The sequence below is a fragment of the Protopterus annectens genome, chromosome 3.part1 (genome assembly GCF_019279795.1).
Source record: "Protopterus annectens isolate FY-2018-M chromosome 3.part1, PAN1.0, whole genome shotgun sequence".
NCBI lineage: Eukaryota > Metazoa > Chordata > Ceratodontiformes > Protopteridae > Protopterus > Protopterus annectens.
In genome coordinates, this window is record NC_056732.1 from 449,843,332 (window position 1) to 449,862,519 (window position 19,188).

General features: G+C 38.7%; 1 protein-coding gene across 1 annotated transcript in view; it reads left to right on the forward strand.

The window, feature by feature from the left end:
• The window catches only part of PRKAG2 (protein kinase AMP-activated non-catalytic subunit gamma 2), a 3,182,689-nt gene that overhangs the window by 1,815,396 nt on the left and 1,348,105 nt on the right, over positions 1-19,188 (forward strand). Inside the window, 1 exon segment of the mRNA XM_044066896.1 lies at positions 618-672. Coding sequence (XP_043922831.1) covers positions 618-672 — 55 coding nt within the window.

Here is a 19,188-nt window from a genome sequence, read left to right on the forward strand (position 1 = left end):
AAGGGGGCAAAAAAATTAAATAGGCATGACAGCAGGCTAACAAATACATTGCAGATGACCAGTCATTAGTGGAGGTGAGGGGTTGTGTGAATGTATGAGAAACATTAGCCAGTGGATTGTCAGTTCAAATGATTATAACTCTAGAAATACTTTTTATCAGTAGGTATACAAAAATGGAGGAGCAATTGTCAAGTGTTGGATGCACTTACCACTATCAAGGTGAATATCCGTCCCTCTCTCCACTCCTGTGGTCAGGGAAAAAAAACGTAGAACATGCATCTGATGCTGTGCTGTTTATCATGCATATACACTTTAAATAAAACACATATTTTGTTTGATTTGCAAATATGTAAATCTTTTATTTTGCACATGTGAGATTCAAGAAAATACAGTGATACGCGTAATCGATTTCATCGGCATTCTTGTAGGATTTGTGTTAAAACATTTTTTAATTAGGCATAATAAATCGAGCACCGACATCTTGTTCGGTAGACTGTGGTGGGGGGAGTGAGTGTATGATAGGAAAGGCCTATGGGCTGGGTTACTGCTATTCTTAAGTGACTGCTGCTGGACTTCGCCGGTGTTCATTCTTTCTTCTTGATCTTTTCTTTTTGTAGATTCTTCACAGCACAACGGAAGGCATGCTGGAAAAACTTGAGCTGCAGGATGAAGGTAAGGTTTTCAATCTTTTTCTCTGCACCAGTCTGTTTAATGAGTATCATTATGGTGGAATTGGTCAGGGGTGTATTTTTGGGCAGGCGGAAAGTGTTGTTGCAGGAAGATCCTAGCAGGTTAGATCTCCTGGCTTGGTAAACTGTAAGGATCGGGTTTTCCTTACTAGAAGCATTCTCTGCTTGTGATTTTTAAAGTGAGACGCTTGCTTTCTAACTATTAGTTTGTATAAATGAAGTAATGAGTACTGTTTGTACCTTATAGCTATTTTATTTGCAGCTTTAGTAATACTAAATATATGTACGTTTTCACGCACACGTGTATTGCCAATCATCATCATTATTTTATAGGTTTGGTGGTGCTGTGTGTAAATATGAAGCAAGCAGACAAGCATTTAACCTAAGTGCCTGAAACTGTGCTCTTTTAGATTTCTGATCATACAGACCTGACGAGTGCTTTCTGCTTATAAGTGTCCGTCCTGAATTTTTAAGTAGTTGGTCGGTTTGAAAATAATTAGATTGCTTTTGTATTATTCCGGCCATGCATTTGGCATAATAAGTCTCCATGCACTCGGAGTCTTATACTATCTGGTCTTAGCGTACAGTAGATAGAGCTTCTGCTTACATCAGTGTTCCTCTCCATACATGTGATTTCATTTTCTTCTGCATGTTTTGCACACTTCTTGAACGGATAAGAAATCTTATTTATTGCATTTCATGCAGTCTCCTGCCTATATCCGTGTGTTAGCTTACTGTCGTTCTTTGCATATTTGTATAGATTAAGAGTGCATTGTGTTATCATTGTTGCGGAAGCATGTCTTTTGCTATTTGTTTTGTGCCTAAAGCAATGCAACTGTTGTGTGTAACAATGGACTGACTTTTGCTGTGATTGTAATGTGTGATTTGATCTTCAGAGGCAGTAATCAAAAGTTGTATGCCATTTGCTGTTGCTGCGCTACAGATTAATGTGTCAGTTGTGTGGGCGGGTTTAGCTTTATCATGATATGGCAAATACAGTAGCAGGGATTCCTTCTTTGATGATCTGAGAGTTCTTGCAGATTACAACTGTATTGCTGCAGCTTTAGACACTGCAGTATATGGCTTCCTACTGGAGTACTGTGATGAACTGAAAAGCAGGCCACATGGACATTGAGCACTGAGTGCATTCTAAAAATAGCTTTCTTGTGTTTATCCTTCCATTATGGCGTCTGAAACTAATATGAAAGCACATTTGTGTCATAGAAATGTACCTTTAACAATTGTCTATTATGGATGTATGTTTTTTTTGCCTGTCAGGAAATGGTTGCTGATTTAGCAAGTCACAGCTTAACACAATAAGAGTAACCCACTAAGAGTGTGTTGAATAACCGAGGCTGTATTAGTTGTAGAGATTAGCTTTGAGAAATTCACACTGTATGTTGAATATTGTGGATGTTCATCGTGGTTCACTGTTGCAGTCATTACTGTAGGGTTCTTCCTGCTGGCAGCAGCCCTCGATCGGCCAGAGCCCCAAAGTCTGGGTCCGACGTCGGCTGAGAGCAGCTTTGAGAAATTCACACTGTATGTTGAATATTGTGGATTTACACTAATGCTTAAGGTGCAGAATTCCAAGGATAACATAATTCTGCATGTAGTCTGTAAGACTTCCATAAATAACACTCCACTCCACAGAAGTGACAGTAATATCTGAGTGCATTTTACATTTATAGCAGTCTGGATTGGCAATATTTTTAAACAGTAATATGTTGCTTGCTTATTAATTTATAGCATTTTGAGATGAAAATAAAAACAGAGTAGATGTGATTGTTCTATGTAATTTAGCTGTTTAATCTTATTTTGAGTATGCAAGAGGAGCAGAAAGTGTTGCAGTAACTGAATTGTGGGTGTGTGTTAAAAGTGGAATAGAATATTATTTATACTGTTTTCCTTTATCTTTGTGTACTTCCTTCAGACTTGCAATCAAGCATTTGGTTAAAATTAATTTTCAAGTTAATTTTTGAGTGTGTTATTTTTTTTTTTCATTCACTGAAGATGTACCTGCTGTTGAACATGAGATCGCAACTTTAAAATTCCATAACATATGCTTAAAGGTTTAAAGGTCTAGTTAGATTAAGAATTTGTGCAAAAAAGGAATTGCTGTTTTGACCTGAACAATGTAGTGCATGATGCTTTTTATAATGTTTACCTTTGGAGTGGCAGTTTTTTGAATATTATCCTATACTTCTGAGACCAGAAGCTGAAACTCTCAGTGGGTTACTCTGCTGCATTGTCAGGCTTTGGATGTAGGAGATGGCCTACACCATGTTTGAATTTTTTTTTTTTTTTTTATCGGAATGCAGCAGTACTTGTCTGCAAAGCTGGGAGTGGATTACTAATCATAGTTTATTTAAACCTTACAATAGTTGTGCATTATTGAGCACTCTGTAGTGCTGTGTGTAAAGCTGATAGGATAGTCGCAACTGTAGTTGGTGACTAGGACATGTTGATTTTGTGGTAATTTAGGTGGATGTTAAAGATCCCAAAAAGAGTGTGGAAATTCCCTGATGTCCCGGTCAAAATTTCCTGTAGTAGTAGAAGTATAACCTCTGGTCTCCCCTTTAAAGACACCACTAGCTTGGTGGGAGTAATCCAGGTAACAAAAGACGAGTGAAATAAAAGGACTGCTAGGAGGAGCTAAGAAGAACTTGGTAAATACACAAAAAAGAAACTAAAAAAATCTAAGCAGGTATGATTTTCAGTGGAAGGTAAATGGACAAATGTAACAAACTATTAAAGAATCAGGTAAACAAAGAATAAATAAATAAAACCGCTGTGCCATGTCTATGATCAGACCTTGTGACTATGTAGATTTATCTATTATAATGGAGTTTTTTTTCTGTAGGCCTTACTAAAAATGGGTTTAGCCCACATGGGTTTTCCAGATAATCAAGTGCAAATAGTAAATATGTGCATCATTCCCCACTCTACCTGTTGTATTACTAATTCTTTTTTTGGCTTCTCGTAACGGGGTTTTCATCTTCCCTTTTATTTATTCATGAAGAATTTTTGGCTTCTGGTAATGGGGTTTTCATCTTCCCTTTCATTTATTCATGAAGAATTTATTTTGTTATGGACATTTGATTTTAGGGAGACCTAAGGTAACGTGGTGCAATGTTTAGTGAAGTGGACATTCCCAGCAAAATAGGTTTAACTACAGACCTATGTTATTCATACTGAACAGTACTAAGTGAGTGAGCTGGGGGATTTGGTAGTATATCCCATATTGGTCGTTGGGTTGTTTTTGCATTTTCCTTTCACCTTTATATTGACATGCATTTTACAAATGAACACGCAGTCTTTTTGACATCCACAGCCACTCTGCAATATGGTAATTGATGATGATGATGATGATGGTGGTGCTAGTACCTAGATGCTCTAGAACTGGATATATTTGTCCCCTTCTCAGGCCAGCTGTGAGAAGCTTCATGACTTTCCCAGAGCAGTCCATTTAACGAGTGAAGTTTATTTTTGCATCTGAGTCATCTGCAATTGTGGTCAAACATTCTACCTCTTCATGCAACAGGCTGTCATAAGTATTGATAGAGTTGCACAGTCTGCACGGCCATTTGGAAGTAGCTTTCTGTGCCACCTGTATGCATCTGCCTTTGAATTCTCTTTGTATCCTTTTGCACTTAAGTAGATTCCTGCTTTTTGTTGTAGTTCTTGTAAGCAAAGTTACTGTGTAATGTGCCACACATAAACAGAAAGTTAATGGTATGCATTTTAAAGCTTTCTTTTTAGTTTGGTAACCTCTAAGGCAGTGAGCACTTTAACTTCAAAAGCAGGAAAATAGCGATACATGGACAAACACCCTTTAAGATATGACCTGGTAGTTAGGGATCTGGGAACGTATGTAGTAGTCTGGCATTCGACAACACGTAGCCAAGATAGTAAGAAAATCATTCTATTTCGCCCATCTCATAAAGAAGGGTATGACATCCAGGTCCAAGGAAGTAATAGTATCATTCAACTCAGCCCTTTATGTCCCCTTTGGCATGTACCTAGCCAGGTATTTGCAACTGTTAGGACACCCTCAAAGGTTGCCAAGTATGAGAATCCAGGGTATGAATACCCTGTCCTACACTGATCACCTTAAAGTCCTATCTTTGTACTCAGTCTCCTACAGGTTACTAAGAGGCGATCTGTGCTTAGCATATTAGGCGTGCTCTGATGTCCGTCTTGCAGACATGCAAAAGATCCATCACCAGTAACACTAGATACAAGGACCTGAACTTCATTTGTAATGTAAATAGAACCTGCTGGTGGGACCGGTATGTGTCTCAAAGGATCCCCGCACTATGAAATATGCTCCCATCCACGTGAAGCAGTGTTCACCCCTGATCCAGTTGAAAAGAAACCTTGATCACTAGATGGGAAATGGCCAATTCACCACTGGCTTGGCCTTCATGTCTTAGTGGGACAGAAGTCGACAGTAAGTAAATTAAACCAAACTAAATTACCCCCCCTATACACACACACACGCACATAAACCTTAGCTATGTCCTTACTGACATACCTCACCGTATAGGTGTCCAAGGAACTCTGGGACAATACTGGGATAGGTTGGATGGCTAGGCTGGTAAAGACCCTGGTGATCGTTAGCCAATATGAACCTATAAAAGTAAATGCAAAAAAATTAGTAGAGCATGGTGTGTTGTACATAGCTAAATACAAGTCAAATGTTGATTTTTTTTTTTTTTTTCCCAGTTATTTTTCCAATAATTGTTCTTTCCTTTTAGTAGCCTTTTATTTATTTTTTTGGGAAGTGTTAGGACCAACCTACTTTCAGACAAGACAGCCAAGTATCACTCATTAGAATGTAAGTTTACTGTTGCATTAAAAAATAATAAAAATTTCCAAGGAAACCTTTTAGAAAACTTTTTGAAAGTCGTTAAATATGAAGTAGGGAGATGGCATTAAAAAGATTTTAGGTATGTAAAACATATTTATAAAGAGCAGATTTTGTTGCCTTAGACGTGGTGTAATAGAATAATTCCCATTTCAGAATAATGGATTTTTTTGTGTATTGTAATTTTACCACTTGTGATTGTGTGCACACTTTTATGATCAAGGTTATTGGAAAACCCAGAAAACGTATACTTTTTATTCAAACTGCTGTCAGAAAAGCATTAATAAAGAGTTATGAAATAACCCAGCACTGGTACTGGAAAAGTAGGATCTAAGAATTTCCGAACTTCATTAGTTAACTTTTATAAAAATGCTATTGTAAAAAAAATAAAATAAAAAAAGTCTGTGGTAATAAGAGACAGACAAGATCTTATTGACTTGTAAGTTGAATTTCAACCAAGGGTTGAGTAATAGCCCTAGAAAGGATATTTGGGAAGAACATTGAACTAAGAGTGAGCCAGTGTTTATATAATATTTCTGTCAGATCACTTCATAAATCAGCCATAGATTTTTTTGTTGACATTAATTTTTTAAATGATGCTTAGTAGCCCAAACTTGTAAACTTGCAGAGACAAATTTACTGAAATAACTGTCATATGCACAAAGCAAGATCATATCATTGACATAAATGGTGATAGATGATGACAGGTGTGCATCTGTAATAGTGATCTGAACTAAAAAGAATAACTTTGCTCCACCAGTGGAGCCCTGGGGTACACCCTTGCCTTGGTAAAAGGTTTTTGTAGTGTTTGGTCTCCCAAGTTAAATAGGACCAGATGTATTTTAGCTAATAAAGTAATACTTACGATAAATTTTCTAAAGATACTTTCTCAGTGACTAATGAAATTGCATTTCAGAAATTAAGTACGAAGGGTCATAGCTGCTTTGGACCGATCATTAACTTTGCCAGCATCTTCCAGGAAGGAGACTAAAGCTGTGGTGGGAAGGCATTCCTCCCTAAATCTGTTTTGAAAAAAATCCTGTTCTCCAAATATTCTATTACTGATTCACTAATAATCTTTTGAATGTTTTGGATACTGTTGATGAAAGATGATTAAGTCATTAATTTTCCTGCTCATCATCATATTGTTTTAGTATTGGAGGTAGTGCAGTTTCCTTTCAGTAGGAAAGTTGTTTTCCAAAGAAAAATTAATGTATTAAATATGTTTGTAAGTGACCAGACCAAAATAAAAAGTTGCATGTCTTTACACCACAACAAGTTATGGAAACTTTTACAATCAACGCATCCAAGAGTTACTGCTAATGGTACTGGTCTAATGAGTTTAGAAGCACATTTGTTGTCAGATCCACAGTCATCTCTTAAAACTAAGAGGGTGGAAACTTTTAAAATGCAAAAACGAATTACTAAATGCTGCCTTCCTGTAAATCATATAAAGCCTTCCTTGGATTGTCCAATAGAAACATCTAAATAATTATTACCATATCTGTTAAAGTTAAAAGTAAATCCAAAAAAGCTGGTAATATTTAAATAAGTGACAAAATCCATAGTCACATCATCTGGATCTTCCTACACAATGAAAATATCATCCAGAAATCTCCAATATAAATTGAAATATTTAAAAAAAAAAAAATCACATTTAAACACACACTTTTTTCCCATGCCAGCACAACCAAATTAGCATAAGTCAGGCCACAAGCAAACCCCATAGCAACACCGTTTAAAGATTTCACCCTTGAAAAAGTGTAAAATTGTTAAGAACCAAGAATGATGCCATCTCCATTAACAATTTAATCGAATCACTCTAACTCTCACTGAATAAGTCTAACCGCTCATCCACAGGTATTGATGTAAAATGGTCAATCATATCATAGGTTCATACTAGGCTATCTGCCCTAGGGCATTTATAAGCCTAGCCAGAATGTGTTTGGCTTTCGCCACCCATTTTAAATTTATTTTGCTATGCCCTTTTTCGAGGTTAGTATACTGTGCCTCTGTCTTAACAGTGACACAGAAGTGATACCCGGGGTAAACCTACGATCTCCCATCCACTCATCAAGATTCCTCTTGAAGAGAGTCAATGAGGGACTCTGCCTAACCTGGACTGGGATTTTATTCCAGAGTGAAGGGAGCCTCTGGGTTATGAATCTGTCCCTCCAGCATGTCCTATTTATTTCAGTGCTGAGGTTCAAGTCTCTCGAGCGCATAGCTCGATGGGATTTGGATTTTCTGAGGTGCAGCATGTCCATTAATTCCGGGTTGGACATGGCTTTATACATCGGGCACAGATCGCCTCTGAACAGGCGGTATGCCACTGAGTAGAGCTGGAGTTTCTTTAACCGGGCAGCATATGGCATCTGTTTGAGCCCTTTGATCCTCTTGGTGAGGTACTTTTGGGGTCTTTCCAGTTGCTGCAGGTGTCTGGTAAGGTGCATCCCAAAAGGGGCATTGTACTCAATTATGACCCTGATGAGGGATGAGTAAAGAGGCACGATGACCTCCCCTGATCTAGATGTGAATCCCTTCATGATTAGGTGGGCTATATAAAATGTTTTTCTAACCACTTTGGCCGCGTGGTTGTCAAATGAGAGATTGCTATCAACTTGGGTCCCCAGGTCCCTAATTACTTTTTCTGTACTTAATGGATTACCACCTATGTGGTAATTTGTGGGCACTTTGTTTTTGCCAAAGGGGATGACTGTGCACTTTTTGGCATTTAGCTTGAGGCCATGGCTCTGGCACCAGTTGTCTGTTTCTATGAGGCCCTTTTGGAGGATGCTTGTGTCAGCTGGAGAGTCGATTATGGCGCCCAGTTTGCAGTCATCTGCGAACTTGGTCAGCCACAGTCCTTCCGTGTTGGCCTGTACCTCCGAGAAATATATACCGAACAAGAGAGGTCCCAGGACTGAGCCTTGTGGGACACCACTTGTAACTGGTTTGGAGTCTGACATGGCTCCAGCAATTCTAACCATGTGGGTTCTGTCCTTGAGCCAGTTTGCAATCCATCTAGTGACATAGGAGTTTATATTTAAGCTGGTGAGCTTGTCTATAATGCCCGAGTGGGGTATTGTATCGAAGGCTTTTGCGAGGTCCAGGTAGGCTGTGTGGACCACCTTCCCCTCGTCAATGGCCTTGGTGACTGTTTCAAAGAAATCAACCAGGTTTAAGAGGCAGGATCTGCCCTTAACAAAGCTGAACTGGGTTGGATCCAGTGTCTGTAGATCCCCAATATCTTTATTTATGAGGTCCATGATGATCCTTTCCATAGCTTTGCAGACCAAGCTAATCAGGCTTATGGGGCAATAGTTTCCAGGATCCGTTGAGGCACCACCTTTATGGAGCGGGACCACTGTTGCTGTACGCCACTCTTTGGGCACATATCCTGTAGTAAGGCTGAGATTGAACAGTAGTTTTATGTTTGGGTTTAGCTCTTCTTGGAGTTCATGTAGGACGCAGCCCGGGACACCATCTGGTCCCATTGATGCTGTGTTTTTTGCTTTGGAGAGGGCGGCTCTTACCTGAGCATCTGAGATGTCAGGGGGGGCAGCACTCTGCTGGGATAGATATTTGCCCTTTGGTGGGAGGGGGAGTTGCGCTGAACCTGTCAGCTAGGATGTTGGCAATGTCTGTGGGTTCAGTGTATTTTTTGTCATTTTGGACTAATTCTGAGCATATCTGGGAATTACCACCCAGGTTCCTAACATAACTAAAGAAAGCCTTGTGATTTTCCTTAGTGTTCTGTGCAATTTTTCTCTTGAAGCTGGCCTTAGACAATTTTATGAGTGCCCGTAGTTTTTTGCTAATACTGATCAGTGATGCCTTCCCTTTTTGGGATTTTGCTCTATCATTTAGTAGCTTCCTCCGTCTATTGTATAGATTGTTTATGGTTGGGGTCCACCAGACAGGACGTCTGCCTTTGGAGGATTGGGTCTTGGTTTTATTTGGGATCGCATGATCCATGCATTCCTGAAGGTGTTCATAGAATGCGTTTATAAAGGATTCTGCGGTCTGGGCTGTATTTTCCACAGGCCCGGGGGCTTTGAAGGATTCCACCTCGGTTTTGAGGAGTGTGAAATTTGCTTTAGAGAAGTTTTTCACTGTGGTTTTCTGGGCAGGGGCTGGGGTCGCTGTGAATATCCAGTAAGATTAGTTTATGGTCTGATCTTACCAGTGAGGGATACACTTCTGGTCTGGAGCATAGAGTCCCCATGTTGGTGATGATCAGGTCCAGTATGTTTTCCCTCTTGTGGGAGTGGTAACAAGTTGTTCCATAGCATTTGAGTTTATAAATTCTAGGAACCTTTGGGCTAGGGTGTTGGAGCTAGAGTAATGCTCCCAGTCTATGTTTGGGTAGTTGAAGTCGCCCAATATAATGGTGTTTGGAGAGACCTTCATATTTTCCAGTGTTCTCAGAAAGGCCGAGTGGGGTTCCTGGGTTTGGGAGGGTGGTCTGTAGCAGGCTATAAACTGGAAGGCAGTTTTACCCACTGTTAGTTGCACATGGATAGCCTCTGATGCTTCGTGCTTTGCCACCAACCCGGAGGTGTGGGTATCTTTGATGAATATCGATACTCCCCCTCCTTTTGTGGTTCGGTCCAAGTTTTTGGGCCGAAAAGCATGGTATGAGGTATAACCTGGTAGTGCTGGGGTGCTCTCGGGAGCCCTGAACCAGGTTTCTGTTACTGCACAGATATCGATGTTCTCCATGCTAAGGAGAGTTTCGAAAAGTGCATCTTGAGGTTTAGACTTCTGGCGTTGAGTAGCATTACTCTTAGTTTCTTATCCCTTGTGATACCTATGGAGGTGGGTTTGGCTTTGAGCCTTGCCTAAAAAAGGCACTATGGGGGTAGCAAGAGCCTTTGCCAATATCTGAAAGCCCAGGGGTGATGGGTGCAAGCCGTCCCTAGCGAAGCGTTGTGGCTTGTCGAGCATATCATCCCAAGCTGACAGGCATTGGATCCCCTTTGAATGACACCAGTACTTAAGCCAATTGTTGAAATTGATCATCTTGTCTTCATATTGTGGCATCATTCTTGGTGAGGGTAAGATGCTACTCAAGGTCAGGGTCATACCGGCCTGGGCTACATGCTCAGAGAGCTCCTTTATGTCTCTTTTCATGTAGTCCATCTCAGTTCATTCACACCAGCATGGACAATGACTGAGTCATATTTGTACTTGCCTTGGAGTGACCTGAGTGCTTGTGTTATGTGGCGGATCCTAGCGCCCGACAGGCAGCTCACCGTGACCCTCTCCTTGTCCAGCCTGGTGAGCGGGACGTCAGTGTGCCTGACGATAGTCACCTATTACAAGTGTATCAGGTGTGTTGTTTAGTCTTAAGGGCTGTGACTGTTCGGCACACTGGCTTTGTGAGATATGTGTTGCACGTGTTTTGTTTTGGGGTAGCGGTTGCTTGGGTGTCTGCTTTGGAGGTCTCTGCTGCTTAGGCAGATCTTTATTTAGAGCCTCCGAGTATGTTTTTGTGTGATTATGTGTTTGGTTTGCTGTCGTGGTAGGTCTATGTGAGACTGGAATTGTAGTGAGTGTGGTTTCCTTCTCCTCCTGACTGGTTATGCCAGTACTGAGTTGAGAGAGCTTAGCCTCCAGTTTGGCTATATGGTTGCATCTCTCACATGTGTTGGAATTTGTTGGGAGGAGGAGAGGGTTGTCTGTGTACATGAGGCAGTTGTAACATTGCCTCAAGATTCCCAGATTCACCAGCTGGACCGGAGAGGAGATTGACAACTGACCTTTGGACATGCTAGAATAATATTGGGAATTCCTTAATTGAAAACAAGGGCCAGTGGGGAGTGAGGGTGTAGTGCTTTTAATTTTTAGTGCTGACTTATATAATTGCTTTAGCGAGCAAGTGCCAGGTAACTTAAGTGCAATGTGTTACAGGTAACTTAAATGCAAAAACGACAAACAGTAACTTTCTTTCAAGTGAAACAAGGAAATAAGTACAGTATCCACAGAAGCGCTGAGAAGCCGCATATTAGGTGGAATTAGCGTTCCAGGGAAATAACAAGCAAACAAACAACAAGCATATAAACAAAGCTAGATTCAGCAGGCCTGGATCTAGTCTATGCTACAGCAAACAAGGTGTACCAATTTCAGTAAGATACAGTTCAAATATTCAGGCACTATAAACCTTTAACCAGAAATTCCCAGCTCAGAAGGGCAGAGTCCAGCCTCTTCTCCCACAAGAGTGCAGACCACGAACCTTCTTAATGTAAAATAACTGGCCTGAAGCCCAAGTGCTTAAACCAGAACTAATACACTTTAAGAATAACAGACACTGGGCTCTCAATCAGCAGTTCCCAACTTAGAAGGATGAAAGCTACCTGTCCTGCCACCACAGTGCATGCCACAAACCTTCCTAATGTAAAACAACTGGTCTGAAGCCCAAGTGCTTAATCCAAAAGACTTAGAATGATAGCTACACTTTAATCAAGTTACTACCAAGCAGTAATAAATACAATTGAATACTTTAGAGAATGCCTAGATTAGTGCTCAAGTTACACAAACAAAGCTAGATCCAGCAGGCCCGAATCCAGTCTATGCCACAGCAAACAAGGCGCACCAACTTCAGTAAGAAGCAGTTCAGATATGCATGCACTATAAGCCTTTAACCAGATATTCCCAGCTCAGAAGGGCAGAGTCCAGCCTCTCCTCCCACAAGAGTGCAGACCACGAACCCTCTTAATGTAAAATAACTGGCCTGAAAGCCCAAGTGCTTAAACCAGAATTAATACACTTTTAGAACAACAGACACTGAGCCCTCAATCAGCAGTTCCCAACCTAGAAGGATGTAAGCTACCTGTTCTGCCACTACAGTGCAGACCACAAACCCTCTCAGTGCAAAACAACTGGTCCGAAGCCCAAGTGTTTAAACCAAAAGGCTTAGAATGAGTTACACCAAGCAGTAATGAATACAATTGAGTACTTTTAAGATGATGCAAAAGTAAAATAAAGTAGGTAGAAACACAAGTACAGTAAAAGCAGATGAAATTTTTTTTTTTTTTTTTCTGAACAAGTGCTGAGATCAAAGAAACAGATTTGAGTGCTGAAACTAGAAAACTGTCTAGTTATAAGAAAAAAAAACTAAGCTAGAAGGTTTCCCTCCAACACAGAAGGGCTTGGGGGCTCAGAAGCCTACAAATAGTCTATACCACTTAACAGGAAAGGCAGGAAACAAGCTTAAATTTTTTTTTCTGTTTCCCAGATGCTCTCTTTGTACACAGTAGGAGTACCTGAAATCAGAATATGATCTCACTGCACTCAGTTGAGTGAGCAAATGAGATGGGCCCAGAAGAAGTATCCAAACACAAATTTACAAGAGGGGCGGGCAGTTTCAAGGCCACTAAGATTAACACCAAAACAAAAACGGGGAGAGTGGGTGGGACTAACTGAAGAGCAGAGTCAAAACTTCCAGTTCAGTTAATATTCCTGCAACACACAGTTAAAATCAATTTAAATACTGTATTTTTTTGAAAACAAAAGTGCAGATAAAGGTACTTAAATTCTCTTATACGTCCAGTTGAATACAGCAAGTTCTTAGCCGGCCAAAGCTGAGGTTTTTAAGCAGGACTGAGAGAACCTAATTTTTTAGTCCAAACATCTGGAGTAAGCTTCCGAAGAAAGCCTTTGGAATCTTTCAACAAATGATTCCGTGTACTAAAAAAAGGTTTAAGGAGTCTAGCAACAAAAAATGCTAATGAGTATTGTTTTAGAAGCCTGTGCCTCCACTGTCTGTCTAAAATATCTCTGTAAATCTTGGGATGCCCAAAAATCGTATGAATTACCAGTTTGGAAATCGTAATAGGATTTCTGAGACAGTTTGATTTTTCTTATCTAAAATGAATTCCTCGAGTCAAATTGATTTTATTGTAGGCATTATTAACCTCATTCCTATAAACTGGAATGTGTATTTCAGTGCTGTGTAAAATATTGAACATTGTACTAGAGTTATAAATAGAATCATAAATAATAGTACCTTCCCCTTTGTCCAGTTTCATAATCTGCATTGTCTTATCATTCAACTTCTGGGCAAATCTGTCTTGCTATTTGTTCAGTCTACCCTAGTATTTACATGGGCAAAACTGAAAGACCATTAAGGAAAAGAATTTGAGTACCACGGTAACAGCGCCCTTTTAAGCATGGTCAGTTATATAAAGACTTTAAGAATTTTAAGCTTGTGATATTGGAGAAAGTCAGTATTGATCCTGGGGAAGTCAGTGGGGAAACTAAATTGGACTATAAGGAGGTTCTTTGTCAGTTCGAATGAATGCTACTTCCCAACCCAGTTTGAATGAGTGTGTTTCCTTGCATCCCATTTTAAAAAATACATTCTGCTAAACTGAACTACAAAAGAGCAAGGTTTGCAGGTTACCTTGAATTATAGTTTAAAGAAATTGTTAATAGAAAGAGTTGATGAAAAACTATTACTTTTGTAGGAAGTTTTTCCTTTCCTGTTGTGCATTTTTCGGTAATACATGGTTCATGTTTTACCATTTTACATTTTAGCCTATCAGACATGTTTTATCTGCTTGGGAATTATGCAGTAAATGTATTGGGTCCAAATTTATTCATGATTTGTTATTTGTTTGTTTTGTTGAGTGCAGTGTCTTTTTTTTTTTTTTCCAATTTTCATACTGGGCAATCAGTTAGTGAGACTTTTGTACGCTGCTAGATTTTTTGTTTTTGATGATTAATTAATGGACTAGTATAAAACGAAGTGATGTTACTCTGTTTATTCTGATGAAGTCCTTATTTTGTGATGAAAATGCTTTAATGAATTAAAGATTTTTCCTGTTTTTATTATTTCATGTTTGATTTGTGTGACGTTTTGTCTGTAGTCTCCTAGTGTTACTTCAATTTAATATTCTTGATGCTTCTGCCACTCTTGGTTATAAGGATCAGCTTATCCCACTTGACCTTTGCTGTCTTCCTCTCCACGATAAATTCTTTCAACTCTTTTTTTATTATTGTCTACAACTTCTCCTGTGGTTGATTAAAAATATGCCTGACCTGTATATAAAACTAAAGGGGAATAAAACAGTTTCACTGCTTGTACCTTGCTGTCTTTATAAACAAGAGATTTCAGTTTCTCCATTTTTGTATTATTTGTTTAGTCCCTTCCCACATATCTTTAACTGCTAAAATAGAGTCATTTTAATCCATACTCCTAAATATGTTTTTTATCATGTTCCCATAAATATGAGCATTTATGAACCAGTTCATGTCTGGGTACATACAGCTGTAGCTTTTGTTTTATCTTCATTAATTTTATGTTCTGAAAAGACTTTAAACTGTCTCAAAATTTCCACTCCAAAATAATATCTGCAAATAGACACCTTTTCTTCATTACCATACAAATTATATCTTAGAATTTCTGAGTCCCTTATTTGATTTGCTTGTGGCTCTAAATATAAAGCAAGCAACAAAGGGGGAAAGAGGACACCCTTGCCTGGTTCCCCTGTTCAAACACAACTTATCAGAGAGGAAGCATCCCACTTTAATTTTTACCTCCAATCCCTCGTATATCCTCCTAATTAACTTTATCATATTAGGAAATGCAAATGTTTCCATTGCTGTACTCAAAAAAAAATGTACTCTTATCAAATGCTTTCTCTGCAACCTAGCAATGGTGTTTTCTTACACTGTGCTTCTCTCTGTATCGTCATTGTTCTATTAATGTTGTCATATATTTGCCTCTCCTCCACAAAGCCAAATTGATCCATATCTGTCTATTTTAGTGGCACCTTTGCCATTTGTTTAGCTATTATAGACAAAAACACTTCATAATCATCTTTTAAAATTGAAATGGGCTTGTATAAAGTTGGGTCGGATGGGACTTCCCAATCCTTATGTATTACAGCCACTGCAGCTTTCTTCCAGGATGTTGGTGCTTCCACTCCTTTTAAAATACTGTTAAACAAAACCTTCCAGATCTTTGTCACTTTTTTCCTCCTAGCTTCCAAACTTCCACAGGAATACCATCTATTCCTTGAGACTTTCCTGCAGATTGGTTGTATATCATGTTTTTTTTTTTTATCTCATCTCCTCGTACCTCAACTGTGTGTTTAATTGTTGAGCATCATCTACCTCTAACCTTGGAACACTTGTGTCTTCCGTAAATATTTCCACATGTTTCGGCTTTATATAAATTTTCAAAAAAATTCCAAAATATCTTTAGTACCTATACAAGATCTGTGGTTTTATTTTTCTTGTTATACGCTCCCTAGTTTGGCAACAACCCTTTCTTCTTTCTATTGCCTAAGTCGTCATGTTAACGGTTTTTGTGCTCTGGAGTTATTGTCAAAAACAGTTGCTTAACAGCATTCCTTCTAAACACATGCATATCATCGAGTTGCACTCTACAGTTGCACCTCTTCATGTTTACTTTAACCTTTGTTGGCCCCTCTAAAAAAATTCCTGTTACTTCTTAATCTTGTCTATTTTTCTTTATTTTTAAAATCCACTTTTGTTTTTTGACAGGTAAGGGGGAAGTGCCATTGTCTCACTTTTACTTCATTACCCCACAATTCTATCTTATTTGTTATTGTCATATGATCTAAAGTAATTATTGGATGTGTCAAAGCTTTTAATTAAAAGCACATGTTCCTTTGAAGTCTAAGTTTTGACTAGTCTAGCCCAATTATTGTACCTTGGGAAATAATATTGTAAATTCTGTTTGTCCTTTATTACTGAATCCACTTCTTTTGTACCAAATATTGTCATACATTTCTTCAGAAGTCTGCCCTCTCTTGTTATATTTTCGCCTCCAGGTCCCCCAGATACATCCTCACTGTTGCAAATCAAGTTTCAGACCCCACCTATAAGTAATATTCCTTGCTGAAAGCTGATCATGTCTCAAAAAATTTTAAAATTTTTAAACTGCAAAGTAGCAGTTTTACTTGGGGGTGCTGAAAAGTTCTAAGCCCGACCAAGAAGGGAATGACTTGAAGCCATGAAACTTGCAAGATATTCAACATATTCTCCCTGAAGTTCAACATAATTGCCACATCTTGCCTGAAGTTTCTCTAACTTAAATCCATTCTCACACACACACACACACACACACACACACACACATACACATACACATACACATACACACACACATATATATATAAAATATACAGTGGATATATATTAGTGGATATAAAGTGTGCACACCCCTCTTAAAATGCCAGGTTTTTGTGATATAAAAAAATGAGACCACAATAAATCCTTTCAAAACTTTCCCCACCTTTTAATGTGACCTATAACCTGTACAATTCAATTGAAAAATAAATCTTTTAGGGGGAAAAATATTAAAAAATTAAAAATGTACAATAAGCTGATTGCATAAATGTGCACATCTATAAACTGATACTTTGTTGAAGCACCTTTTTGATTTAATCACAGCATTCAGTCTTCTTGGGTAGGAGTCTGTCAGCATGGCACATATTGACTTGGCAATATTTGCCCACTCTTCCTTGCAAAAGCACTCCAAATCTGTCATATTGTGAAGGCGTTTCTTGTGCACAGCCCTTTCCGGTCACCCCAAAAATTTTCTATTGGATTTAGGCCTGGGCCCTGGCTGGGCCATTCCAAAACTTTAATTTTCTTCTGGTCAAGCCATTCTTTTGTTGTTTTGTATGTATGCTTGGGGTCATTGTCGTGTTGAAAGGTGAAATTCCTCTTCATCTTCAGCTTTCTAGCAGATGCCTGAAGGTTTTGGGCCAAAAGTGACTGGTATTTGGAACTGTTCAAAATTATCTCCATCTTGATTAAAGCCACAGTTCCAGCTGCAGAAAAGCAACCCCAAATCATGATACCGCCACCACCATGCTTCACCTTGGGGATGGTGTTCTTTTGGCGATGCAAAGTGTTTTTGTGCCAAACGTACCTTTTGGAATTGTGCCAGAAAGTTCAACCTTGGTCTCATTAGACCATAACGCATTTTCCCACATGCTTTTGGGAGACTTGATGTATTGTTTTGCAAATTTTAGCCGGTCTTGGATGTTTTTCTGTGTAAGAAAAGGCTTCCATCATGCAATCCTACCCTAATAGTCCAAGACATATGGAGAATATGGGAGATTGTTGTCACATTTTATACACAACCAGTACTTGCCAGAAAATCCTGCAGCTCCTTCAGTGTTGCTGTACATCTCTTGGCAGCCTCCCTGACCAGTTTTCTTCTTGTCTTTTCATCAATTTTGGAGGGATGTCCAGTTCTTTGCATCGTCCCTATTGTCCTATATTTTTTCCACTTTTTGGTGACTGTCTTCACTATGTTCCATGGTATTTCCAGTGCTGTGAAAATTTTTTTGTACCCTACTCCTGACGAATACCTTTCAACAATGAGATCCCTTTGATGCTTTGTAAGCTCTCCGCGAACCATGGCTTTTGCTGTAGCAGGCAACTGAGTAAATGTCAGGAAAATCCTACTGGGACAGCTGAACAATCAGAAATTGATGACAGGTATGTACCCAAGAAGACTGAATGCTGTAATTACATCAAAAGGTGCATCAACAAAGTATTAGTTTGAGTGTGCACACCTATGCAACCAGCTTATTGTACGTTTTGTATTTTTTATATTTTTTCCCCTAACAGATTTGTTTGTTTTTCAATTGAATTGTACAGGCTATAGGTCACATTAAAGGTGGGAAAAGTTTTGAAATGATTTATTGTGATCTCTCTTTTGTATATGACAAAAATCTGGCATTTTACCAAGGTGTGTATATTTTTTATGTCTACTGTATTTTGTTACTCTTAGTAATATGTTTGAATTAAACAATGTTACATTTTTTCATATTGTAACAAATTTAAAATGTCATACTTCTTCTGTTAGATATTTTTTCAGGTTTCCTTGCAGTGTGTATAAAAATAGTACTTCACATGTAAATTTTGTAAAGTAGAAAGAGCCCGAAGGGAATGAGGTTGTTTACATACATGCTTAGGTCTCTGGCATCTGTCCCACAGGCAGGTTAGGCATTTGAATGAACAGAAATTTGCTTTAATTCTTGACACAATAGTGTTTTACTAAAGTGTACATTATCATTTGAAATAATGCTGACATGCTCAACTTATCCTATAAACAGGACTACAGTAGAAAATCAGTGGTAAAAAGAAAATAGCATCTGACCTACTGAATTGTCACATACTGCGTTCCCTTCACATTTCCACATCCTATTTACTCCTTACCTTAAAATTCCCTTCCCTGCTTCACTTCATCCTTTTTATGCTTTAGTTACCATGGGTTATTTGCATGAAGTTTCAAAATGGTGGTGTCCCTTTGTACCTCCTTGACAAAATTTTAGGAGGTTTTATTGTATCTTGTTGAGTTACCCAACATTTAATACATCTATCTTTATCAATTCCTTTAGCTTTCCCCTGAAAGATATCTCCTTTCCTCTTGCTTTGACACTTTTAATAGACTCCGCAGACCTTTTCAGGCTTGTATACAAGAAGATGGTAGCATGGATGGGTGGGTGGGGGCTTATGTTTATCAAAACACAAATGTACCAAATTGCACTAATTGACGTGCAAACTACAATTGTAAAGGAACTTTATTAAACTGTATGAAGTCTTGATAAATTAAGCACATGGAACAAATCATTTCTC